This window comes from Clinocottus analis, unplaced genomic scaffold (assembly GCF_023055335.1).
Source record: "Clinocottus analis isolate CAN_PGR_092001 unplaced genomic scaffold, fCliAna1.0.p SCAF_15, whole genome shotgun sequence".
Lineage (NCBI taxonomy): Eukaryota > Metazoa > Chordata > Actinopteri > Perciformes > Cottidae > Clinocottus > Clinocottus analis.
Genome location: NW_027175876.1, coordinates 11,248,176 through 11,275,127, shown reverse-complemented (window position 1 = coordinate 11,275,127; position 26,952 = coordinate 11,248,176). Strand labels below are relative to the sequence as shown.

At 44.7% G+C, this 26,952-nt stretch overlaps 1 protein-coding gene across 1 annotated transcript in view; it reads right to left on the bottom strand.

Annotated features, from left to right (window-relative positions):
• The window catches only part of map3k5 (mitogen-activated protein kinase kinase kinase 5), a 60,541-nt gene extending 33,931 nt beyond the window's left edge, over window positions 1-26,610 (bottom strand). The window contains exons 1-4 of the mRNA XM_068577040.1: window positions 25,606-26,610; window positions 10,171-10,310; window positions 7,784-7,807; window positions 1,973-2,166 (exon numbers count right to left, since the gene is read on the bottom strand). Coding sequence (XP_068433141.1) covers window positions 1,973-2,166; window positions 7,784-7,807; window positions 10,171-10,310; window positions 25,606-26,029 — 782 coding nt within the window. The 5' untranslated portion in view covers window positions 26,030-26,610. The remainder of the gene's footprint in view (window positions 1-1,972; window positions 2,167-7,783; window positions 7,808-10,170; window positions 10,311-25,605) is intronic.
• Window positions 26,611-26,952: the final 342 nt, after the last annotated feature.

Sequence of the window (26,952 nt, the reverse complement as noted above, 5' to 3'; positions counted from 1 at the left end):
TGTTCATAGTTTATATAGGTTATTATTGGGACTGGACAAAGCGGGGCCTCACAGCTCCTGATACTAGTTTCACTGGATTTTGTGGAGGAAATCATTTAATTAAGACAATGAACCGAAAGCATCGTTATTTACAAACACACATTGGATATCCTCTTGTCATATGCTCGTTCATATTTTTGAACACAGCAATTGATGAATAGACCCGTTGAATGTGTAAGTTTACGGCACATAACGCAGCTTTTCAATGGAAGTTTCAATTTCTCGGATCTTCATTCACGACTGCATGTGCTTTTTTTTTTTCTCATCACAGTAGGTTTTGGAATGGTTTTGAAACTTTGTCATCATATTTTATGATTTCCTCACCATAGAAAAATTATGAAAAAAATATTTCTTTCTATTTTTGTACTTCGATAAATGTAATTTATGATTAGATTGCTGCTGAATATCTCTCCTAATACAGGTGTGTGCCTCTGTTTTTGTGTGGTTTTAGACATCATATCCCTGAATATCAACCCATGATAACACTGGAGTTTCTGTAGTGGTGGTAAAAGTCACCACTAATGTTAACACATCTCCAAAGATCCATGTGATGATGATCATCTGCTGCAGATTATTATCTCTCCCCACTCTTTTCTGTCATGTGCGTCCTTGCTGGGAGTGATTAAGCCAAATAAAGACTCACTTTATTCCCATAATAAATGGGTCCCATGTGGGTGAGCTGACTGAAATTAAATAAGCTTAAACCTCCATTATATTGGACCAAGGCAACATTGACCTTCAAAAAAGGCCAATACCCTCCAAACACATGACATCAGCAAACAGTAAAGACATATATCGGCAGCACAGGTCTCAGTGCCGTGAAGCAGACGACATTACGTTTATTATAAATGGTAGTCGTGCTCCTTCACACAATGCACAGAATACTACCTGCGATTGCGCATCCGAAAACGCTCTGCTTTGCTTAATGGTTATACCTTCATGCATGTTGGTATCCAGGAGACAGGAAGATTTATCAAAGTACACATTTTTCTTTTATACGGCTGTAAAACCGGAGTCACTATTCCTGGAGCTGAGCGAGAGCTAGCTGGCTGCTGCATCGCCTGTTGGCAGGAAAGCCTAAAATATTACCCCAGCAACTGAGGCGGTGTAAAAAGTTTCAAAAAAAAAATGTAGATCACTACCACGCAAGTCAAGGTTGAGAGATGCACTACATGGAAATAATTACAGCAAGTAAAAATAGTAAGAGTGGGATAGTAAAACAAAGGAGAAACAGTCACAGTGCTCCTCAAACATGAACACGAGCTGAATCTTTAACAAACACTTTAATGACTTACGCCTCATCAGTCATGTAAATGAAAAGAGATCGAAACTTAAAAAGAGACACCTCAGCTTGTATTTACAATGAAACCAGTTGAACACTGTTTTACCATATAACCTCTATGGCCCCGCCCCCTTTTACTGCACGCTGCCTTCAGAGGAACTTCTGGTTTGCAGACCGAGCTCAAAATAAAAGAAATATTTAGCTTCCTCATCCTCCAACACAATGATTTGCTGTAAATGTGAAAGTGTTTCCTCGAACAGTAAATGACAATTCACGGTCATAACCGTTTTCTGGATCGCAGGAAAACAACCTTCTAATCACATTCAGCCGTTCAAAGCCAAAATGCAATAACCACGGTACATGTGGTCAAACGTGAATAAAGACAGACAATCAATATGGCTTGGAAATGTACAACTTCCTCAAAAACAGCATGTAAAATTATGAAATAAACAGGAAGGCTAACTTCGCTTAAGCAGGTGAGGTCTAGCCAGCTAGTCTAAGCTAAAGCTACAACTCAATTCATGTTGTTCAGCATCCTTCATGGAGCGTCTTTTGGCCATGGCGATGGATCGCATCAACGGCATGTTTGTGGAAGGATGATGGACAATCTTTGGCTCAGTCCAACCGCCGTCAGTCCTGCAGAATACTTACTGGGAGTTTGCCTGGGACACCTTGAGCACCTGGACGAAGCGGTCGAGCAGCGGCATGCAGATGGGCCCCAGCAGCATCTCAAAGCTGGGCTGCATCAGCTCCGTCAGGCCCTTCATCAGGCTGCCCTCACAGCTGTACACCTTGTTGTGGGGCGTCACCATGTACGGGATGAAGGTGTAGTTGGCTGAGCACGTCTGTTGATGCAAGAGACAAAGTTCGGGGAATTAGCTTTTGGTGCATATAAGCATCAGATGACTCTTTTTGTATAACGTTGTGGCATCAGCTAAATTTTAGCCAAATGTGGGTTTATTATTTGGAGAAACCAAAAGACTCGATAGTTAGATTTATTGTGACCCAAAAGGGATAATAGTACACATATCTGTATTTGAATCTTCACGTCTTCAATAGACATAGTATGTCGACGCTACGGCAAATGTTTAGTTGTCTAGACGTCCAACCGCAACGTCCATTTCGCTCTTCTGCAATTTTTTTTATTATATCACACCAACTTCCTTCGCAGCTGGATTTACCCGTTTCCATGGAACGTGTCATTTCCATTTTTTTAAGCACTTATTGGACTTCTTCATGTTGGCTGAAAATTCAAAAGCCCGTTCTTGTCCTTGTGTTCTCTCCTTGAACTCAATCTGCTGAAGAAGATTTTGCGATGCAATTGTCTGGTAAATAGACCTCGGAGAAAGATTGTCATGTCAACTTTTATTTCCAATTTCACCCTCAACTTTCACGGCAATATGGAAAAGAAAGTGGCAATAAACAAGAATACAATTTGAGAATTTGAGCAATTTAATGATAATCGTGAAACTCCATCTTCTAAAGGGAAGATTGAAGCCTCCAGACGAGTTAGTAAATAATCCTTTTTCAGTCATCTCCTCTTTCAAGGTCAAGAAAAATAACTTTCAATTCAAACTATTACTTTGCTTTTTTCACCCTGTACATTTACAAATTATAATGCAATATTTCCATAAAAAGATAGGTCTCTTGATGCAGTTATTTTAAAGTGGCTCTACACATGTATCAGTGACCAAACTTGGAGTATAATGTATCATTAGCAGTTAAAAAACGTGTTCTTACAGTACGTATTTACAGGCCATATTTGTAAATGCATTTACAGGAAATACAACCAATCAACAAAGTATTACCTCATCTATTCAAACGATTTAACAAAAGGCTCTTTACAAACAATTTTACTGTATAGAAAAACATTACAATTTACAGGGAGGAAGCAGATGGCCTGGAGGAAGTCTGCTCCGTTTCCCCTGTTTGAGACGGTTTCAGGTAACAACAGCTGATCCGTCCTCACAGACAATAGTGTTTGTGTTGCGTGGTCTCCTCTGAACCCGTCTACCAGGCAGCAGACAGGAGGAGAGATCTGCGTCGGTGCCGAGAGTCCTGTTAGGAGCTGCTTTCTTGCAACCGCAAACAATGCCAGCCGCGCACTTACAAATTCCACTTAGTGCTCATGAAAATCAAGCAGAAACAGAACGAAGCCTCTGCTGCTCATCGAGTATGAATCCACCCTGTTATGCGCTGCAGCTGCAGCATGCAAGAGCAATTTTGTTTCATGTCTGTTTCAGTTTGAGCTGCTCTTGTACAGTAGCACTAAACGTGTTCTTTATTTAGTCAGCTCTAATTCGTGACATCTGTGTTTTGTCTGGGGGGAAGAGTTTCTGTATTTTCTGTCTGCATTTGTTCTAACTCGACATTATTCTCCAGGCGCGGTCGTGACGCTTCTGTTGCGGTGGCCTTCCACTGCCGAATAAACAACGAGGAAACACGTGGCTGTGGTGTTTGCAGTGCAGAGAGAAAAAGAGAGAGAGAGAGAGAGAGAGAAAAAAAGAGGCAGGAAATCCACTTTTCACATCCTCAAGAAACAGCCGAGGCATTTTCGAGGAGCGCTATTCCCAGAATGTCAGATGTGTGGTGAAACGCAACATGAGAGCGTCTGAAGGCGGTTGGGCTGCTACCCAGCTGCATCCTGACGGCTTTAATATTCTGTCATGGATTTAGCTCTCCGTGCAGCCGCTTTGAGAGAACACACTGCTGCTGCTCTCGCTGCCAACAGAAGGAGAAGGAACTGAAAGGGAGGCGCGGCGGCGTTGAAGCAATGAAAGCCACCCGCAGGAAGACTACTTCCTCTTGTGCATCAGCGGATCATGACATCAGCGGTGGCTGCAGTGGCGGTGCATGCCTTTGACAAATAAACCTGTGACCCCTGTTTCTGTTAGGTGTAACCAGGCAGGTTGCAAAAAATCCGGAAAAGCGGAACGTCCCCTATAATTAGCTCCTCTGTGTTTGCGCGTGTGTGAGATCTGTGTGGTCATAAGATCACATGAGGCGTGTTCTCGATGCTTATTTCAGAGCGGCTGCAGGTCATTTGAAGCCGACTCCCGGATGATGCTTACAGGTAACCAGCCTCTCAGCTGCGGGGTGAAACGCATGCGACAGCGCTGGCTCTCTGGGAATCTGGTGAATCTGACCGAGAGTGAGTCAGTTACACAGCGAGTGAGTCATCTGGTGCGTTAGCCTTGCCGATGGTCCATCTGTCCATTTGCAGTTACGGGGGGATTGGAGGTTTGCGTGCTTACTCACTCACCTTCGCAGAGACACACAGAGAGTCCACCACAACTTGTTGTGAGCCGTTCATTTATACGACGGATCCGAGAGTCATTAACCTTTTAAGGAAGTAACCACTCGTGGTCAGCTCCGGCGCGGCCTAAAGCTCCCAGAGTGTGTATGTATGAGCTGCAGATTTGAAGTCTGTGGGTAGCGTCACAAAGCAATGTGTTGTAATTACAGTGATTGGATATGCACCAATGGAGGGGAATTACCTGTATTCAACTACCACGGTAGGTAAATGCACTTAGTTCTATACAATTAGCAACACATGCTTTTGTTAAAGCAGCTGTAACTACACATTTACAATTATTTTAAATACATTTGTTTAAATGAAATTAAATGCAATTGCACCAGCACAAGGGGCAACTGTGCAAGTTACTGGTAACAAAGACAAAGTCCAATCATAAGATAGAAGAGCAAAATTGTATGGAATGCATTAAAGAGTATAATTATCAAACATTAGCATACTAGTTAGATTAGTGGCCAATCCTTACTGACAAAACAAAGGACTACAGACAACATTATTTTGTGGGTTAGAAGTTATAAAGGTTTCCGTTCAGGTCCACAGGAACGAAGATGCTACTATATCAGTTGAGAGCAACGTTAGCGGCTTTGTGTCTCGCTCATCTCATCTGGGGAACTTTAAACTGCAGCCAACACCCGCCAGACTTGTTGGAGTGTTACGTTTTTCAAGCAAACCTTGTCTTTTTCTCCTGCAAAAGTGACTTACTACTTAAAAAATAGATACTAACGTATGTTTAGTCAGCATGGGATAACATTTGAATTACACCATCATCTGGAATACTGCACTATAATACTATGACTAACTGGCTTTACTCTGCAACAGCAGCAGGTTACGATGAAGAAAATCATTTACACTACTTTGTGATTGACAAGCTTTTTTTGCGCTGGAGGTCTTTCAGCATTATAACCTTTATGTAGACATCATATGAATGTTCAAGACCTTGCAAGAGTATCAAAATGAAGCATGGGTTAGTTAGCATGACTGTCATTTTCATGGATTCCTGTGCCTGTACTGCCTACTCAAGTGTAGAAATACAAGTTGCTGACAGAAAAGATGAAGGTTCTAATTTTAAGGGTAAAGTTTGAATGAAATGTTTGATTGCAGAGACTACTGCAGGTTAAAATGTTATGCTTGCAGGAGGGAGGTGCTAATGTCATCACATTGGAGGTTTGCTGTTGTGTATGATTATGATGGATATAATGTCCAAAATGTGTTTTAACCTGAGGAGTTTAGGCGCTTCCATGGGAATGAAAGTTAATAAAAACCGAGTTACAACTATTGTTAATCATTGCTCATGCAGAAAAAAACAACTACAATCCCCTCAAAGGGATAGAAAATGTAAAACAAAAAAAAAAAGATATTAAAAAACTCTGCTGTTATTGCACTTGAAGTGCACTTTCACCAGCACAGAGGGCAAGCTCAGAGCACATGCAGCCGAGTAAAGGGGAATGAAGTGCCCTAATAAGAGCAAGACCGAGCCAGAACAAAAACAGTGAGTGCACATCAGGGAGCTCAGTGAGTTCACATCTCTGTGAGTGATAATCAACTCTCACATGGTGCCAGTCAGGGTCAGGGATCAGTGTGTTTCATGCAGCGCAGCGTTACCTCCTTCCTCTGTAGAAAGCCACTTCGGAGAGCCGAAGCCTTTCATCTCAGGCCTGAACCTGGACTCCAGCTTCTGTCTTATAATTGGTTGATAAGCAATTAATCGGATATGGTTCAGTCAAGCAGAGATGTAAATGATGTGTTACTTCCAACTGCTGAAATGAGAGCGTTTGCTGTATTTCTGTTTTACATCACCGTAATTTAAATTCCTTTGAAATTTGGACTGCAGTCTGAAGAGATCCCCTTGGGTTTGAGGAAACAACTTACATTTTATGATTTAAACCTGTCAAAAGAAATAGTTTTTGGATTAACCGTTTTTTTTTCTCCCACCAAAGAGATTAAATAAATGTGTCTCCAATTACAATCTAAAAGCACAAATAAACACACCAACATCTCAACCGATGCGAGAAGTTGCAGCGTTGCCGGATTGTGAATGAATGCAGCCGAAGCGCCCGCCTTTTGTCTCCGTGTGTGGCTCACCCCTCCTCTCAGTCAAATAAAAACACAGCGCTGTAGCACAACACGGGCGTTGAAGGGTGCCTCGTGGTTCTGTGCACCTATCAGATGCCGAGGACAGAGCCAAAGTGGCAGTATTTGATGACTTGAACAGGAAATACACCCTGCACGCCGTTATTGGCTAGAGGTTACACCGCGCAGACGCTCTTTGTTGACACCCAGACACGTCCCAAATATAGCAAAATAATAAGAGAAAATACAGGCAGAGGGCTAAATTACTGTAGAAACAGACACCACACACCTCTACTGGGTCAAAAGTGATGACTGAGGGATTTGTTTTAATGAGTCTTCACCAGGCGCCAGCCTCCGGGTCGGAAAAGTGAAGTCAGAGCGGGAATGCCTTAAACCTGCATTCTCTCTACTGGCCATCAGGGGGCGACTCCTCTGGGTTCAAACAGTAGTTTAAATGTATAGAAGTCTAAAATTACTCTACTTTTTACTTGATGTAATACCTTAACACACATTGTAAACATGAGTTCATGCTATCGTTATAGATCTGTCTGGGAGTTGTTTGTGTTTTTATTTCAGAACTGCAAACCTTTCACTGTGTGTTTTCAGTTCATTAAGATGTATACATACATACATTTTTGAAAAAAGGCTGCATTTTATACCTTGTATTTCAGTATGCAAATCTAAATAACGTTGGGATTTTATAAGAAACGACATGACGTTAGTCAGAAAAGAACGGAAATTCCTCATTTGAATGCTGCAGTTTTTGCAAGTGAAATATTCAAAATGCTCGACCCTTTTTGTGAAGATCAAAGCCGTCACCACAGCAGCTGCCATGAGAGAAAACATTGCTATGGAAGTGATGTCAGTTTACATTCGGTGAAATATTTATCCCAGTGTCGAAATAATAATGGGTTGAATAAGAGAAAACCTTTATCGCACCAAGGAGATACACACAAGGTGTTAGACACCGGGCTCACTGCACGTTGTAAAAAACATATTCTTTGCAGCACATACGGTCTGTAATGTGTGAGCAACGTGTGAGTAATGTGTGAAAGGCAAAGATTGCTTTGTGTACTTACAGTGTTCTTCTGGCAAATTATCTCCTAAAAGGAGAAGAGAAAAATACATTAAAGTTTACACAAGAACATTTCGAGTTCAACTACAATTCAGACATATTAGTGACAATAACATTCAATAAACCTTTTGTGAGTTTAGCCCCTTGATGATACCTGATGAATGTCTCTGGTTAAAAGCTGTCACACTATAACACACATTATGTGGCAACAGTTGTTGCCATTAATGCACAAAGTGTAGACATGCACCAATAAAAAGAAACCACAGGCTGTATGAAGCAATGCAAGTTTTGCAAATGTTTTATGAGGAAGGAAATACATTCTACGTGTGTGTTAGACCTGGAGGCTTTGTGTACATTAAAAGTGACTGCTTTAGTTCCTTTCAGGCATACTGAAAAGTGTCTGGCAGAAAGACAAATATTTGGCCACTAAAAGGGAGTTATGTTTGGATTCAAAGAAAGTTTGTACTTGCAGGCTTTAACTTAAATGAACTAACTATAGGATTATAGAGGCTGCCAGTAAAGATCCACCGATCAATCGGCTCCCAATGGAAATTGATTGGCAATTGACAAAACTTCAGCTGGTTGGCAATGACCAATGACCAGTATCATTTCCTATTTTTTGTCGGTCACATTTACACACGTGCCACATATTAGTTTTGCTTTGGAAGTCAGCAGCACAGACATTACCGTCCCAACCACACTTTGTCTGTGTGGAGGCGCTTCAGCATTAGTGAAGAAGACTTAGACCCTTCTTCCCGCTTCTCTTGAAAATTGCCTTTCTCTTTCACCCCCCAAGAAATGTGAAAACATTTGCTCAGGGAGTGCAGTTAGTGACAGTGTGGGCTCCATGTTTCAATAACTAATTGGACCTGTGCAGATCACGTGGGTGAATTATTTTAAAAAACAAAACCTAAAAGCAAATTTTGCCCAAAATGTGACAAGCTTCTTTGCCTTAAATTCACTGAGAAAGAAGCACGACCAGCACGTGGGTACAAAAAGGCCTCTTTAGGTCTTGATGTGTTGTAATGGGTGTTCAAAAACACCCATTGAAACAATTTAGCAGCCTGATAGAGCTCACAGAAAACCGCCAGAGAAAAGTGGCCTTTTCAGGCAGGGAGGAGAGCAGCTCGCCGACTGCCCGGCGGGGCGGGCGGGAACCACGGCAGACCACAGGAACTCCTATTAAGTAGCAGTCTGCATTAGGACAGGCCATCTGAAGCAATTTGACCAGAAAGTGCAGAAATAATAGAGCAGAGGCTGTGCATTTGGTGTATAATGTCATGTTTATCTTGACTTCTGAAGGCCGTGTAGTATTATATGTTCACTGCACAGCGAGGTGGAGGCTGGCTGGGGATTGCGGTCACCATGAGACTCCTCTCACTGCACTAAATACCTACAATAAAGGCTCCAGTGTTCCTCTGCCACAAGTCGCCTACAGCAGGAGGTTTGAAATATGTTCAGCTTGAGCCTCAGACACATCTTGTCTGCCACACAGGAGCTACGAGGCTCACACTGCTGCCATATGTTTTGACTCAGACAAAATGTGCCTGGGTGAGATTTTTGGGTAACAATCTGACATTTGAATGACTAAATATGTTTTACTCTTCATGAGAGATTGCTATAACAGATTGACACACTGTTACCAAATCAACCACAGTTAGCGGAGGTGGTCTTTGTTACAGCTGCCCTCCTCCACTCAAAGAACTTGATAACATGAGTAATGACCACAGCCGCGGCTGAGCACCTACAGCAAGAGTGCACAATATTCTCCATGCTCTCATTTGGTTATCAGGTTCTATCTGTATGAGCAGGACGAAGAGGTATTTCAATGACGAGCAATACTTAGACCGATGCCTGGACCTGCTTTTTGGGCCATGACTTAAGTTCCCACCCCACTTTACTGAAATCTGTAACCGTGATGTACTTTGCAATGTTTCAGCCAACGCATACCACCAGGAAACATTACAAAAAAGAAACAGTGCTGGTGATTTCTGAATTGCATTACAGAAAACACCACTGAGCAACAAAAATAAATATATAACAACTGCAGATAATTACCATTTAAAAAAGGAGTTACTAATTGAATCGTAGAAAACAGACAGGCTCCTCCCTGAATTCAAATTTCACCCTCATTTGCTGCTCATCCTCGACTAAATGAGGCCATCGCTGGCTTCCAAATGGTTCATAAGTACATTTCCTTCCATCAAATTATTGACACATTTATGAGCTGCTGCCGCCACCAAATCACATGTATGTCAATCCCCTCCCTCCTCCTAAATATAGCCTTTAATCACCACCTTTGTGGGCCACAGAGGCTGTTTGGCTTATGTGTATACGCGACCAGGGCAGGTTTGTCCTGTATTCGGTTCGGGGAGCGACGGCTTACTGTACCTGCAGAGACTGGAGGGAGTCGGAATTGGTGTCGCAGTACAGGATGATGTTGTTGGCCATGCTGAAGCTCTCTCTCACTCCCAGGTGGTAGAAGAGCGAGGGCTGGCGGAAAGCATCCGTCATCTCCACCACAGCAATGTCTGGTGGTGAGAGACAGGTACAGTCAGTGTTAATAATAATTAAAAACAGTCATCAAATGGTGTTACACTGGTGCTGTGGCTGCACCTGCTGCTTGGGATGCACTGCAAAAAACTCTCAAGTTAAAGGAGCTCATCAACCTTGAAACTTTGAAGACTCGTGTGAGAGACACTGGAGCGACTTCATATCGCATTTGTTCTCGTTTTGGTGTGAATCCGGAGCTTTAGTCCTGTTGCCTTATCGTTTTATGTCATTTCTGCACGTCTGGTGACTGTTGAAACTTTTCTATGCTGCTGTCTTGGCGTTTGGAAAAAGAGGTCATTGCATCTCAATGGGACCGGCCTGGTTAAATGAAAAAAAATTTGTACACAGAAGTATTTACACCCATATATGTTCATCCCACTGCAAAACCCTGGACACCAATCTGCTTTAACTGCCCTCCATTCTTCTGGTTTTGACCACTGGTGTAGGTGAGAAGGTTCGGCTCACGGTGTTGCACAATATTGTCTAAAAATGCTGCAGCATTGAGATTTAAATCATAATCCTTACATGCCTTAAAATGTATATTTGGGCCTGCTTTCTACAAATCTGGCTACTTCTATGACAAAAATTGCTAAATATTAGACTAAAATAGCTCTGTGAGAGCCGTTACCCAACCCAGTGGCACAACATCAATACCAATAACAGCAGCTGATTTGTTTACGTGAATGAATTAAAAAGTAAACACTGTTGTTGCTTTAGTAAGTGTAAAACATCACATCAGAGATAGACGCGACTAACACTCGATACCTGGCTTTCATTTGAACCAACATCAACTGATCTTTATTGTTCTGGGAGAAAGGGACCCAGCTCTGAGGTCAAAGGTTGATGGAGAGATATAAAGCCACATTGAGTGTGTGTGTGTGTGTGCGTGTGCGTGTGTGTGTGCGTGTGTGTGCCAGTATTTCACACAGCAGATTGTTACAGGTGAGGTTCACATCAGTCTGCAGGCGGCTATAGATTCTGGTGTCAGAGAAACAAGTGGAGCTAATTCAGAAAAACAGGTTTGACATTAGGTGGTCTGACCTGTCCTTTTCGACTCCACCTACGAATACACATACCCTCAAAACCACAGCAACCCCAGCTGGACTCAGGCATGTGATCTGGATCAATAGGTCAATAGGAGTAAATATTGCCCTGTGTCACTCAGGCCAGTCGGGACGATAGCTTCTGGTGAGTGGGCGGAGAGTTCCCAGCCTTAAACCAAGTGCTTATACTAACATAACAGAGTGCCGTGTTACCGAAGAGCTCATTCGTAGGTGTGCAGTCGAACTCAACCGTGACGTACAAATGCCATGTGACCCCACCGAAAGCGTAACATCCCTCAATTCTTGCATGTAAATGGCATAGGCCTGACAGTTAGGGAGGCCCACACAAGAGGTGAGGTGGTGCACGCTGTCCCCGAGGCCGGCCCGAGACACTGATAACAACAAAAACACATCGGCCCGGTGGCTGCACTCCAGTAATGACAGAGCAGCTCACAGAGATAACGCCGCACCCTGGTTTTTCATCTGTTTTACACTCCTACCCACCTCTTTGTGTCAACAAACAAATGACACGGAGCTACAGAGCAGAGAATCTCTGAAGCACTCGACTAAATCTTTTAGCCCTCGTGCGGTTTGTGCTAGATTGGAGCTGGTGGACGACCACTGGAGGGAAACACTGAAGTCACTGGGACAAAACAAGCACAATGTGCAAATGTCTCCGATTCGCCTGGTTTAGTGGTCTCTGCTAGTTTAAACAGGAGAAGACAACAGGTGCTGGATGTTGCACTAAATGTTTAGACTCATGTCAGGTCAAGCTAATCTTAATGATGTTGCCCTAAAATCACACATTTACAATTTTAACAACACAAAACACATTCTTAAGAAAGGTTACAATTTCAGATTGATTTAAGACACAAAGATGAGGGCTTAAGAACGACTGGACGGCGTTAAATCCTGACGTACGAAGACGGAGGCTTCACTCTTGACTTGAAACTGAAAACATTCCAAGATTTCAGTTTTTGATCGGAAAAACCAAATATTTCAGAACAAAATAATTAACACCATCTTGCAGTTGTCTGCTTCCGTCAACGTGTGCGACATTGACACATGAATGAGTCACTCAACTTGGAACCAGTTCATCCTGGAGTGGATGTGCCAGATGTAATCAAGGTGTTCCTGACATATTGTGTTCACGAGAAAGAACAAAGACACACCACCTCCCCAGTGCCAAGGATCAGACAATGTTGGCAACTAGCTGGTGAACATAGTTTAGCAACTAAAAAGCCAGATCCATCCCTCAAGAGTTACCTTCCCATACCAGCAGGTGGAAAAATAACTCAATTAAAAGAAGCTAGCCAGCTGTGACAGCGGTGTGTTCATGAGAACAACACGCTGAAAAAGACTTTCTTCTGAGAACAAAATCTGCGAGTTAAAAAAGGGCAGATCTCAACATGCAGCCAAAGCTCCTGAAATACTACCACCAAGTAAATAGCTCCTCTAATTCAGCGGCTCCGTGTCTGCGTGCCAACACTACGCCGCAGAGAGGAGCCCATCAGCGATGATGTCATCGATGAGGAGCCGCGCAGCTCCCCGCACTCATCATCAGCACATGCGAATTCACCCGGGAAGCGTGCACTTGTTACTGGCCTCGAAAGGTTCTCATTAACAACATCACCATCATCGTCATCATCATCATCATCATCTGGCACAGGACAGGATATCAGGGATTTCCAGCTCTGCAGCTCTGTGCGGTAATGCAGAGCATCGAGATGAGCAGCCAGCATCTCCACTTCAGGAAGCCTGCTCGAGTGCACGTTGGGTTTCACTTCCTGTCGTCTGAGGCGGAGAGGGACAGCACACCTTAATCCTCACTCACTGACCCCTGCTTAACACCCGCTTGTTACTCCCAGGTCTATGACGCACTTAAAGTTCAATATTAATGGCATCCCCACAACCACGCGGGACTATCATTGAATGTTGCGACATCTCATGTGTCATTACTTTGATTATTTCAGTGGACTTTAAGTAGAGAAGTACTATCTACACCATAAATAAATGTGAATGTACACGGCATTAAAAGGCTGTTTAGCTTCCCGGGTGCTCTTACTTTATGCACCCGAGCTGCTGAATGTCAACATTCAGACTGTGCGAGTTGGCTGATGAATAAAAGATAAGCTCGTCTCATTTCTCTGCTGGCGGGAGACCCCATCAATATTACATCTCAGCCATATTTTAAATGCAAACAGGCCATTTAAAAGCTGCAGTGTAACACACAGCTGACGGGGAAAAAAAAGGTTTGCAGTCGCTTTTTTTTTTTTTTGGAGCGATGACTTGGTGGATTAATTTTGCATGGCTCTTCTTGGAATCCTCACCTGCTTCACAGGAATGCGCCTGAGCTAATGTTTGCTGTCATCGGGCAGGGCTAATATTAGTGATGAATGAGAAACACAGCTCTGTGCACAACACGAGCGAGTCTTGTTCTGCCGGGAGACTCGCGAGGAGCAATCACTTCTCATAAGTGCTTTGTTCTCACGACAAAGCCCCTGAGAGCTGACAACACTCGGCTACTGGCGTATGATAACGTCAGTGTGGAGTGCGCATTTCAGATTAGATGCAAACGCACTGATGTATAATAGTATCAAACCGGAAAGAAACAAGAAGCTGAATACATTGGTAGTCTCACACAGAAGCACTTTCATCCTTCATTTCCCCCAACAGGATGCAGGGCGTTCACTACAAAGACAGATTTTTGACTTTAAATCCTCGTCGCAGTAGCAGTGAGAGCAGCTAGTTCTTATCTTATCTGAGCCCAAACATAGAGATTAGCTGTGAACTACAGCTAAAAGGCCGTAATAAACTGGGGGGTGTTGCGAATAAACAACAGCATATGGTGCCGTACTCACCTGGGAATATTTTGCGTCAAAACTGTTCAAACCGCCAGCGATTTGCGACACTTTGACAATAAAAGGTTTGAATAGAGATACGTGCAGGAAGAAGAACAAACTATTGAACCAGAGCAGTCAACTGATTCAACAATCTATACGTCCTGGGAAAGAAAACGTGAACAAACTGTGGCGAACCCTTGACCTAGTGCCATCAACAGGTCAAATTTGTTTAGTTTATGGCAAAATACTTGGAATATCTAAAGACACTCCCATCAGCCTCAGCTGTACTTTGTGTTTGTGTGCTGTGTTTTGGACTGCTGGTCCAACAAAATAGGAATTTGAATACAATTGTTACCTTGGGTAACCGGCTATGGGGAAACTGTGAGGGGCATTCGGCATTCGGTGTTTTAGAATAATTAATCTAGAAAAGAAATTAAAAAAAGAAAATCGATGGATGAATAAAAAATAATTTGCAACTTGCAGCCTTAGTTAAATATTTATCTCCTCATAGAACAAACAGTCCTAATGAACTGCAATGCCTTTGTTAGCACTGAAAACATGATCCTAACACTGGCTCCTCCCATCAGTGTGTGAATGGGTAAATGATGTGATGCAGTGTTAAAGTACAGGTCCACTGAACACATGATCCTAACGCATCCTTGACTATTTGACTACACAAATCAAAGCAGGAAATGCGCCACAATTTAAGGCACGGTCGACATGTTGGAACACACCCAAATGTCACACTTGTGGAGCAATGACACGTTATAACCCATATAAGAAGAAAAGAAAACGCACAGAAATGGGAAATGCCATACAGACAATTCCTAGGATTTGGCCTTTCTACCCAGCACAGCATCTGAATGTTTTCTGGCGGGCGTTCAGATGCCGTGATTGCTCGCCGATTCAACAGCAGAGACGAGAGCATGCCAACGCAACGGCAGACCTGCCAACGTAGTGTTGACAGAAGGCTGCGTCAAGCCGGTAACTTGAGTCCCACAGATACCCTTTCAATAGGCCCCGTCACCTGAGCGCATGTGCTCACTTCAGCTGCTGCATTCATCACGATCACCTGATAAGAGTAGACATAATACAACTAACCGAGGGGCTGCATTACAAATTGGGACAACGCCAACAAAAACAAGCCGAAACATGCAGAGTGATGTCCTACTAATCCTGCTGCACCTCCTACGGCCGGACCTGCTGCTGGTGACCAAAAACTAAACGGATTCCCATCGCCTGCTGCTCCGAGCAGAGGAGGAGAATAATTCAATCCTCCTGCACAGAGTTTAGCTTCCAGCAGCTCTCGGCCTGCTGCTAAAGGTTCCTCAGGCCCAGCGGTGCCTCTGAAGTGGAGGAGGGAGGGATGCTATGGGCGGTTGCAGAGCTGCTTGAATTGTTCGGGTGTCTCCGGGCTCCTCTTTATAGATCCTTCTCAGCCGTCCCCCGAGAGCTTCCACTGCTCAATATTGTGAGCGCGGCAGGATCTAAATGCCACTGCAGACCGATGGAGTGGATATGGATTATCTCAGCACCTTAAAAGAGTCTTTGGAGCCAAATGGAGAGCGTGCATCAGGACACATGGAAATCTATGTTAATGAGCGTGTGCTGTTTGAGAAATGTAAACCGTCGCTCCCCAACAGCCTTCTGCTATAAGCATCACGGAGACTGCGTTCATCATGCACACTTCATCCTTAAAGCTATATAAAGTCCATGCAAATTAATAATGCAGACCAACTTCATCGTCCACCAGTCAATGTTGTTTATGGCTAGACCCGAGACTATTTATTACTTCCATTATTGATTAGTCTGTAGGTTTTAGCATGAAGGTCGTTTCCCGAACTTGGTGAAAATATATATCTTTGATCCTGTATTCTAACCTCTAAACATTTAGTTTAGAGATGTACCCAGAGCTCCTTAGGCTGGATCACCCTTTTAACCGAAGAAAAAATGGTATCGTCTGCAAAACTCAGTTCACTACGTACTAGAACTAAGTAGCTATTTGATACACGTTCCAACACGTTGCAAATGTACCATGAAAGCAGGTAAATGTTGACCGGCATTGCTTATGATAATGTTTTCCTTCAGTAGACCAATAATCCACCCTCCACACAGAACCACAGCATTTCCATCCAATCTGTTTCCACAGAGGGTGATGTTTGGATGTGGAGCTGTGTGCCCGCTCTTTGGCCTGATAACAATCCTGGTGAAAAACTCTTACAAATCACACGTTACGAGAGCACCGTGTACATCGGTCGCTCGGTGGCCAGCTGTCATGCCCAGCAGTGGAATTGTGTACAGTTCAATGATCACTCACGTACTGTAACAACTACACAAAGGATGTTGGAACCACGGAGACTCAGCAGGGAAACAACTGGAACAGTTGTGTGTGAAACCCTCAGTGTTTTCCCCCCTTATCGTTCAAAGGGAAAGGAGGGAATGAGGCTGGTGTTAGTGGAGCCAGCCGAGTACGGCGGGTGGATTTCCCTGCAGCTCGGCCCACACGGAGGGCAGAGACAGACAGTGGGATTACTGTCTCCAAGCTCCACTGGAAATCATTTCCCACACTCGAGAAGTCTTTTTCCTCCCCTAAAAAAAAAAAGAATTTAAAAAAAAAAGGAACTTTCTGAAGTATAACGTCCAAATTTCTCTGCCAACTTTCCAGAAATGCCAGGAGATGGTCGCTGTGTTCCTGGGCGTCGGGGCAGCTGCACCATATTACCTCTCGTACTCATTGTGCCACAGATGATGTCTCACTGCTGTCAGGTTGCAGCGACATGCAGACAATTGGACTCGAGACAGACTAAAAGGTACCCTGTGGAGTTTTCTTGTAAAAAAAACAAAACAACAGCTATGTTTATATTTAGCACATCCCATCAAAATGAATTGTGTATATCGTTGAGGCTTTAAAAACGCGTTAAAAAAGCATTTGAAAAGCAATTTTTTTGCATTTTTATTTCTTCTTTTTGCCGGCGTACTGCTATGGTCCTCGGTCCATTACTGCCACTGAATATCAGTGTGTATGCCCCGTCCCCTTGTCATGTCATCTGCATCCCCGTGTGCTGGGAGAGCACAAGCTATAAACTCAACAGGGGCCCCAAACTTAAAATATAGCTCCAAAGTACCAGAGTACTTTGGAGTTTGACTTGGATTCATGTCTCGAATAGAAGAATTTGAGAGTTGACTTGAAAGACTGAGCGATGACCTGCTACAAAACTTCAACTGAGTGTTGCAACGTGACTTCTTTTGAAGACTTGAAGACTTGAACTTGCTGTAAAAGACATCAGAAACATCTCTGCGGGGTGATGTCTTGGTTTTTCAGTTCCTGAGATTTATTCGAGGCTTGTCAGACACACATTATCACATTTTTGCTAACCTTTTAAAGATGACGCATCTCATCAACTTGCTCTGGAAATGTCAACATCACAGAAACTAGTGGCGCAAGAATTTCAGGTAAAAACAAGGTGCCGCATTACAACTAAACAAAATAAACTCTGATTAAAAATGCCTTCAGGTTGGCCTGGAACAAAACCAATATCTTGGGACACGTTCTTTGGAAGTGGTCAAACATCAATAATGAATTAAAAATCAAGTTGAGCTACATGGGAAGCCAAAAATCCACACACAGCGTATACACGGGAGGCTGTGCAGGTGTTCTCACAAAAATGCAGCCCTGGAAATGACAGAAAAGCACCGTACAAGTCTTTTTTCACTGAGCCCTTCTGTTTACAAATGCATCTCTACTCCCAGAGGATAACATGGGAAATACCAGACAATGGTTGTTCTGTAGTTTAGATGCCCTGCCTTGCAGGGAGATTAATGCTCCCTTTATTTCCAGACACAGGTGTGCTTGAAAGAAAAGACCCAGAAAACACCTCCATGCAGGAAATGAGACCTTCCAGTCGCAACGCTCTCCTGGCACTTTAGTTTTTCACCTCTGCTCCACTTTGTTGCCTTTTCACACGCACACACACACACACACACACACACACACACACACACACATGCACACACACGCACACACATTACAAACTGCAGTGCCATGGCCCCAAGGGGGAAAATGGCTGAGAACAGAATGTGAATTCATCCGCGGCTGACAAACACGTTGCGAGAAACCCGTGCTGATGTTGCCCCGACTTGCCGCCTTCATTTACACAATTCGCTGAAACAAGAGGGATTTGTATGCATGCCAACGAAACAATGTTTCCTTATCTCAATTATTTCACGTGATAGGATCGAGTTGTTTGCCAAAACGCTGCGTTGAAATAAAGCAGGAGACGGGAAACCCTGCAGAAACATCACGCACCAGCACGGGTGATAGAAATCTCCTTTCAGGATTTCGGAGTACTTCTGATTCCTAGAACTGTTGCGAAAGTTGCCCGCTGAGGTTTTGAAGGATTACCTGACCTTTAGAAAAGGGAGGGTTAACAATGTTGGTCGGTCCTCCACACACTGGAATACCTCAGCAACTACGAGAGGACAGTTTGATCATACGTTCATGGTCCCAGAGGATGCATCCATTGACTTTTTGTCTCGCATTAAGTGATTTATTACTCATCTCAAGATCTACCAGATGAATCGGGGGCCAAATGTTGTTCAGATATTCATGTTGCCAGACGATGGGCTGGGGCTTCTGCTTGTTGGCAGCCTACAGTAGAGTAACTGAGGAAACTGAGGAGACGAATAAACACGGAAAGTCTGCTGCTGACAGAGCAGCTTAACAAAAGGCCTTTAACTTATAGTTTGTATAGTCACATTGGTAACACTTTTTTCTGTCGCCGCCTCAAAAAGAAAGTTCTCCTTCCCCACAACCACCCTTGTTTTACTTTCATCACAGAGTTCTGCGTCAGCTTCACTGCGTGACCTTTGCGGTGCATGTGCAGAACCCAAACGGTGAAACAAAGCAGCCTAAAGCTGTGGACGTGAGAAGAGAGAACTCATGAGTAACACCACTTCTGCCACCGGGAGCCCGCTTACAACCGTATTACTGGATGCTGTGGAGTCTGTAGAGGACTGAGAACAGTGGAGTATGTGCATGTAGGAGGAGATAATAATCTAGTAACAGTTGTTCCACCTCGTGCAGAATGTTTTCTTCTTCCAACTTTCTGGCATGAGCGAGTCACGCAGATTCAACAAACGCTCATGTAACCAGATGACAGTGTTACAGTAATAACAGTGTAAGTGACTGGCGTAACATGATGAATGCCACCTTTGTGTAACCGAGTACGCCGCCATCAAAATGTACATTAACATAACGAACGGCCCAATGACACAGAGAAAAATTGGTGATTGCGGCAAGTTCTTCCAAATCGCTCGTATAAGCTACTTAGGAACGACTCGTTCATACAAGTGGCTCTTGCTTGGTGCACGCCGATTGCTTTTCAGCTCTATGAACCAACTTTTCCCCTCCAAGTCAAAGCGATTGCACTTCAATGTTCCTCATCGTGCACATAACTGCTCCTGATATGCTTCCAATACAACAGACTAGATCCACGGATCTCTCGGGGTAGGTCGAGCCACTGACTGCTTCCTGGCTCCTTATCTTGGTACTGATATACGAGCCACTCTGTCTCACCCTCCACTGCTTCCTAAAGACGCTGGGTACACGCTCCTGTAGGCTCTCACCTGAAATGAACCCCTGATAAGACTTGAAAGGCGGCTTTAATACACCGCCTCTCCGCCTCCTGTCATTATATTTCTGAGGGGCACTGAAGAGACCTACTCTGGGGTTTACGCTGCACTTACAACATGAAGTACGCCGTCTTGCGTTGAAACGCTGCGTAATGAGACGTTGGAGATTATTGCCATTAGTCTGCAGAGCGTGCCAAGACGTCAAAGCAAAAGAACCCTGATGTGACACGACGCGTGACATTGAGTGGTTCATCGCTGTCGGGCTTTCACTGTGATGGAGGTTTCACAACAGTAATGAATGAAGAACGGACTGACGCCACGTCCTGTTGAGAAATATCCGCATGGAAACAACTTGTGCCTAAAGTCCACCTCACCCCACCCAGGTGACGTCGCCTCCCTCTCTCAGACGCCAGAGAGTGGCCCGTGGGCCGGATCCCTCTGACCTTGTGCCCTCCAACCTCTGATGAGCAGCCGAGCATACAGAGTAAACAGGAGGGAGGATAAACAACTTAGTCGAGGGCCAGCTGACGGGATTTCAGAGCGGAGCCGCCTCCTATTCGGGAAGCTGAGTGTACGATCTTGTGCCGGTGAATCCCCAGACGCTCTCAACAAGAAGCTGTCAGCTGACTCCCTGTTGACACTGAACATGGCAGGATTTGACCAGCTGTGCGAGGGCTACAACCGTGCCCTGTCAGGGTCCATCGCCGGCCGTCATCAGGGGAGTGAAGGAGCTTCATGCTTTCATCACAACGAGAACAGCACACCTGCATTTGAATATTCGAGACAATTACTTCCCCCTTTGAGCTCACGATTGTGTTTCTCCGAGCCTTCTCCATACAACGTGAAAGTGGACCATTTTTGGAGTTGCTGGCAAAGTGGTGAGCGGCGGGGTCGTGCACGAAAACAAGAGGTAAGCAAACACTCTGGAAGCAGCGTCGCCTCAGTCTGAGTGCTCAGGAAGAGGTTCAGAAACACGTCGGGCTCTCTGTTCAAATCACACGGCAATGCAGCGTAATGACAAACAAGAGACGACGCGCCGCATACCACGGCTGTGACCGAGCACCCGGCCCACGAAGGAAGATGGAACGGCACAAGTCTGTGCAACTGATGATGAATGTCAGCGGCTGCATCTTTTACACCCAGGCACTGTAGAGCTTCCCTTCCACTTAAAATGACATGCGTTGGTTTGAAATCCTTCAAATAAAGTTGCATGAAGAAAGCCACAGCAGTAGCAACAACTCATCACTTTGTATGTCTTCGTATTTACAGGAGAAAGACGACATTTGTTGTTGCTTTCGCCAGTTGTTCTATCTCTGCACGACAACTGTCATTTTGTCATCATGTCAATCAAAGTAATGTGAACATATTGAGCAAGCCCCCGAAACGGTTTAGTGCACGCAGCCATCAATCAAATCAAAACCTCTCCGCTTATCTTACTTCTCCCTCTATGGATGTGATCAAAGAGGAGGATCTCTATACGCTCCGATTGCTACTGGTGGGCCATTTCATTTAACTAACAGCAAAACAAAACAACTCTGCACAAATGCATTCAATAGACACAGCGCGGTTTTAATTTCAGAGCTTTACAGCTACATTGGTTGCCCTATTTGTTTGGACGCAGCGTTTTTGGGGGATTCTGGGACTGGTGCCACTAGATGACATCATCATTACTCTGTTGTCCCCGACAAAGGCCGTTGATTGGCTCGATTGTACTCTCACCAAAACAGACCTTTGAACTGCTGGAGCAAACTTAAGCGGTGGACGATGATTCAGCGCCTCCCACTGCAGTTCACGGTGACATCAGGCCAGTTCAACAGAAGCAGTCTGATGCATTGAAACTAAATTAAATTAGAGCATTAAAGCGTTATGCACGTTGCTCACTCAGTGGACGTGTCCTCAACAGAAGGTGAGCTTCGGGCTTCTGCAGTCACAGGCTGACTCACGGGGAGTTGGGCTCGAGGGAGGATTCAACCAGCAGCTATGACAGATGTTCACAACTCTTATCGATCTCAGCGGCGGCTGCTTTTTTTTTTTTTGGGGGGGGGACCCAGACAAAAAACGACTTCTCTTTGAGAGCGCTGGAAACAAGAAGTCACTGCAGCGAAGCTGAATTATCCGCAGGTTTCTAAAAGAGAAGTTGCTTCACTGATTACCACCATCATGTGTTGCTGCAACTACACAACATGCTTGTAGTCCTACAGCCACATAGGTAACAATATGCCTTCTCACCAACACACTAACATAATATTAGCATTTTCACTCTTCAATCCAAAACGCCGTTCCTCTCGATCCGACTGTGAGAAACGTATACCGATTGCCTTTTTGCCTCTTGTTCCCTAATTTAGAGAACAGCAACCACTACATATGGCAACGTGGTGATGACCCAACTAGAGTGCAACATTACATAATGCAGAATACACTTGCTGGTGCAACATTGCAATCACCAAAACGAGTTCTTTGCATATTTAAAACAGTGCAGACAGATGACGGTCACTGTGCCATACTGCATTTCTTTGAATGCGTTCGAAACAATGAGTCATTGTGCAGACAAGTCCTTTAGAAAGCATCAACGCCAAAGATTCAATAATTCCAGTGTCTCAAATGTGAGAATTTGGTGCTTTTCTTTGATTTATATTATTTTAAATTGATTATATTTGTGGTTTGGACAAAACTAAGACATTAGAAGATGTCATGCCGGGCTCTGGGAAATTGTGACTGACATTTGTCAGTTTCTTGTGACAATAAATAGACCAAACAATACAAACTAATAAATAGAGGATTCATTGATAATACAAGATAATCTTGAATTGAAGCCCTGCTGTTCACAAAATGTACATTTGTTTGCTGACGATTCCCTTCTTTTCCTGAGCACAACTCGACATCTACTTCATTTATTGCTTAAAACCTCATCCCGGGTCTCAGTCAATAACGTAATCACGCTTTGAGTAAAACACACAGAGACACATGTTCACGCTACACCTGATCAATGGCCCCTAGGAGCAGAATCTGTGATCAATAACTGGACTTCCAGGAACAAAACCCTGAATGATGAGATATGGTTAGTCATTGTTCATGGCAAAACTTTTCCTGCATTCCTTTCTAACATTTCAGGCTCGACAATCTGCCTTTGACAACTCTCAGCCGGATGTCCTCTTTGTCCTCGGTATCGCGTGAGGAGGACATTTAAGGTCAGGAGCAGCTTGTACTCGAATCTGGCAAATCATCTTTCCAAATGGACATACTTTCAGTCTGGCTCTGAGCTCATTGTTTAAAGGTTTTTGTTGTCTGGCCTTCATCTCTGGTACACGCTCGTGCAGGAAGAGGATGAAGCAGTGTGCGTTGGAAAAGACACACAGGAGTGTTTCTGGGAAAATGCCTCTGCTCTCCCATGTGAATTTATGGGAAAATTCCACAGTAGTTCAGAGGGAGACGACCAAATAAAAAACAAAATGAGGAGGGAGCTCGGTGTGTTTGTACAACTAATAATGTGATGTTATGACAAGCAACAAGCCTGTCTTGTGTTGAACGGAAACCACACAACTGCCTGCTATCTTCCAAATTATGAAGGGCTTGAATAAGAACTTTGTGTTCTTAAATTGTGTGAAAACAGTGTAACTGTGTTTTAGTTCTGTATCAACCCGCCTATATTCCGACATGAATTTAATGTATTTTAAGGAATAAAAAGAAAAAAAGAGTCTCTCTATATTACGCTGTATTTCCGACAACTTTTCAATGGGCTTCTCATCAAAACACATAAAACGCACCGTGTGTTTGATTTGATGTTGCGAGGGGTCTCGCAATCAAAGCGAAAGCAAAAGATGGAGCGTGATGATGCCGCGTGAGAAGTGTGCGATCACTAGTCGTCACCACCTTTGCTGTCACCTTCTCCTTCTTATAGTGTCTCAATATCAGTTTTCTGAGCCCAACATGACGTCTTCATGTTGCTTGTTCTGTGCAGCAAACAGCTCTTAACCCAGAAACATCCAATATGACAACCAAAGAAGATTTTTTTTAAATCTTTCAATTTGAGAAGCTGAAACTGGAGAATGTTTGAAATTGTACTATTAACTACTCGATTAATTGACTAATTGTTAAAGCTACATTTGGTTGTTATGTTATTCAGACGGCGAGGTTGCACTTAATGGTTCTACTTTATAGACCAGTTATAAGTCACTTATAAGAACAAACTGTATGTATGTATGTATGTATGTATGTATGTATGTATGTATGTATGTATGTATGTATGTATGTATGTATGTATGTATGTATGCATGCATGTATGGATGTATGGATGTATGTATGTACACACATCTTAGGAACCTTTTGCAAAGGCTGACATACATAAGCTTTGTTTGTAACATAATGAAATGCAGTCATTAAAATGCTGCTCAAACAAAGCTTCTACATCGACTTTTACTCTTTAAACAAACTTGGCCCGGCGACAACCTGGACGTGACTTGATCTCCAAAGAGCATTAAAAGAAGAACAGGCTTCCTGGTAAATTCGAAATAGTTTCCGCCTCTATGTTCTGTATTTTGTACCTGCTGCACTTTTACGAGCACATTGTGTTTTCAACGGCAAGGACAGCTTCATATAATACATTCTAATGTCTTTAGAAATGAGACCAAATTCACAATTTCATTCATGTGCATCCTTTGGATAAAAGTCTTCTCAGGTGAATCTTGGTCAGGGTTTGTTTTTTCGACTTGTACTAAGGCTCCTTAAGCAGCTCCATAGACTGTGATACATCGACCCCATCAGTTTGATGAATCCCATCATTGAATTCCTTCTAATTTAAAAAGGTTGCGTGGTTCCCGTTACCGGTCATGCATCTGGACTAGCCACGTTTATTCCTGCACAATCTGCTGAACAAATCCTGAGCCCAAATACAGCATGTGAGTGAAATGCAAACACTGGCTGCAGTTCCTGGCTCCCGAACACACCGAGCAGCGCTGTACATCCTGTACATCACAGCTGCGTCTTATTGGACCACAAACCCTGGAAGGTCTGCTTTCCAAAGAGCTTTTGTTCAGTGCTTTTACACAACCGAGCGTTTCCAGGAGCATCAGACGAGCCAACGACTACACACACAATGTGAATAAGAGAAGGGGAAAGTGCTTTGAGTCAGAGGCTTCAAGTTTGTTTCTCTGCTTGTAGATTCCAGTGGAAAGTCCAGCCTCATGGCTCAACCCATGACACTCCGGCACAATACTGGAGGCGCACAATGGAAGGAGGAAACTACGCGTGGATGGGAAACATAACAATTACCCCCACATTCGTGGAGGGAAGCAAACAACCCCAATAATTCCATTTTGCTTTAACCAGTTCCAGCTTTGCACAGTGTGGAAATAGCTGCGACATGAAGGCTGCAGCCTCAAGCCCTGACATGCAGAGAGAGAGAGAGAGAGAGAGAGAGAGAGAGAGAGAGAGAGAGAGAGAGCTGTGTGTTGTGTTTAAGGAGCTCCAAGCAACCTGCCCTATAGGCAAACAGTTCCCTCGAAAGGGGTGACCTTTGACCCCTGCAACTAGTTTGAAAGAGAGGCGAGCCTCCCGGTGAAGCAGTGGCACTTCAGGGTTGTTTATTGACCTCGTAGCCTGATGCTTGAAGTGGAGAGCACATGTCCAGTAGAGTCCTATACAATGCATTTTAGACGGGAGGTCAAAATCCCATTCAAGATCAACATGTACTGCACCTGAGACTGAGCAGTTTTGCAAACGTTTTGTTGGAGCTGCTCGCGTTTGACTTCTTCACTCACCTGCATTGTAGAAGCTGTCCAGCACCGTGGTCTCCCCAAAGTCCAGTTTGCCGAAGTTCACCGTCTCCAGCTTGCTGCCCGCCGCGTCGCAGGCGTCCTTCAGGCACTGCAGGGCCATGCTCTCGGCGTTGTTCTGCTGGCTCGCCTCTCCGTTCACCACATAGGCCACCGTCACCGGCCTGCTCTTGCACGACTTCCCGGTGGAGAGCAAGCCCCCGCCGTCCATCGGGTCTCCCCCCGGGATCGGGCTGAGCCCCCCGCTGCAGACCACCGAGTCCTGCCAGAAAGCCCCGGCCGCGGGGACACAACCTCCACCACCTCCGCCGCCGCTGCTCCTGTTTTCGCCGCCGGGGCTCGCACTGCCGGGGCCGACTCCGAAGCAGGGCACCGGTAAGGATATCCCGTCGTGGTCTTGTCTCATCATGGTTCACGGGTCACGTCTCGCTGTGTCGAAAGAGTGTGTTGTGGTGAGCGGCTTCTCCAGCGGTCCCTCCATGGAGAGCCGGCGTTACGCACGGCGGGGACCCATGGAGCCTCTGCGCAGGCGAGACGTGCAACCTTCCTCCGCTTCAACGCCGGCGAGCAGTCCGTCAGAGGCAGCGGCGCGGCTACACATCGTGCTGCATGTTTACGCGGAGAGTCCAACGCAACTCCCCGTTAACGTTGCACGCCGCCGCTCGGCCGAAGTCACGACAGCTATCCGAGGAGGAGGAAGAAGAAGAAGCAGAAGCAGAAGCAGAAGAAGAAACAGCCAGCTTCGCACATTCCTGCCCGGGCTCTCACAGCAAAACCCACATACTTCCCAAAGTTGAGCAACAGCGCCCGGTATCCGCGTAGCGACGCCCACGGACGCAGGAGAAGAAAAATGTCCCACCGAGTCGAAGTTAAGCGCAGTTAAAAGGCTCGCGGCGGCGTGTCACGTCTCTCGTGGAGGGGAAAGTGCCGTGCGCGCGCACAGAGCCTTGCTTACATGTGCAGGCAGACCCTGCCCAGTTTCCACTGTTATCTTCCAGACTCACGCGCTGGGCGGAGAGACAGCGCCGGGAGCCCCGGCGGAGCTGGGCGGGCACACGGACACCATATGCGGAGTGGAGCGCGTGCAGGAAGAGGAGCAGCTCTACTGTAAAGGCGACGCCGTCAGTGGGCTGTGCTGCTATTCTGCCCGATTTAGAAATAGTTGAATCACTCATTTATCATCCGATGTGATGAACACCTTGACAGGAAATTATGTAAGAGTTAAAAAGGGAAACAAACGCTGTCTCTTTATCGAATATTAATCTTTGTAATCGTTTCGGTGGGTTGTTTTTCTGGGCTGTGAGCTGGCAGCTATTGCAATCTTTTGCAATG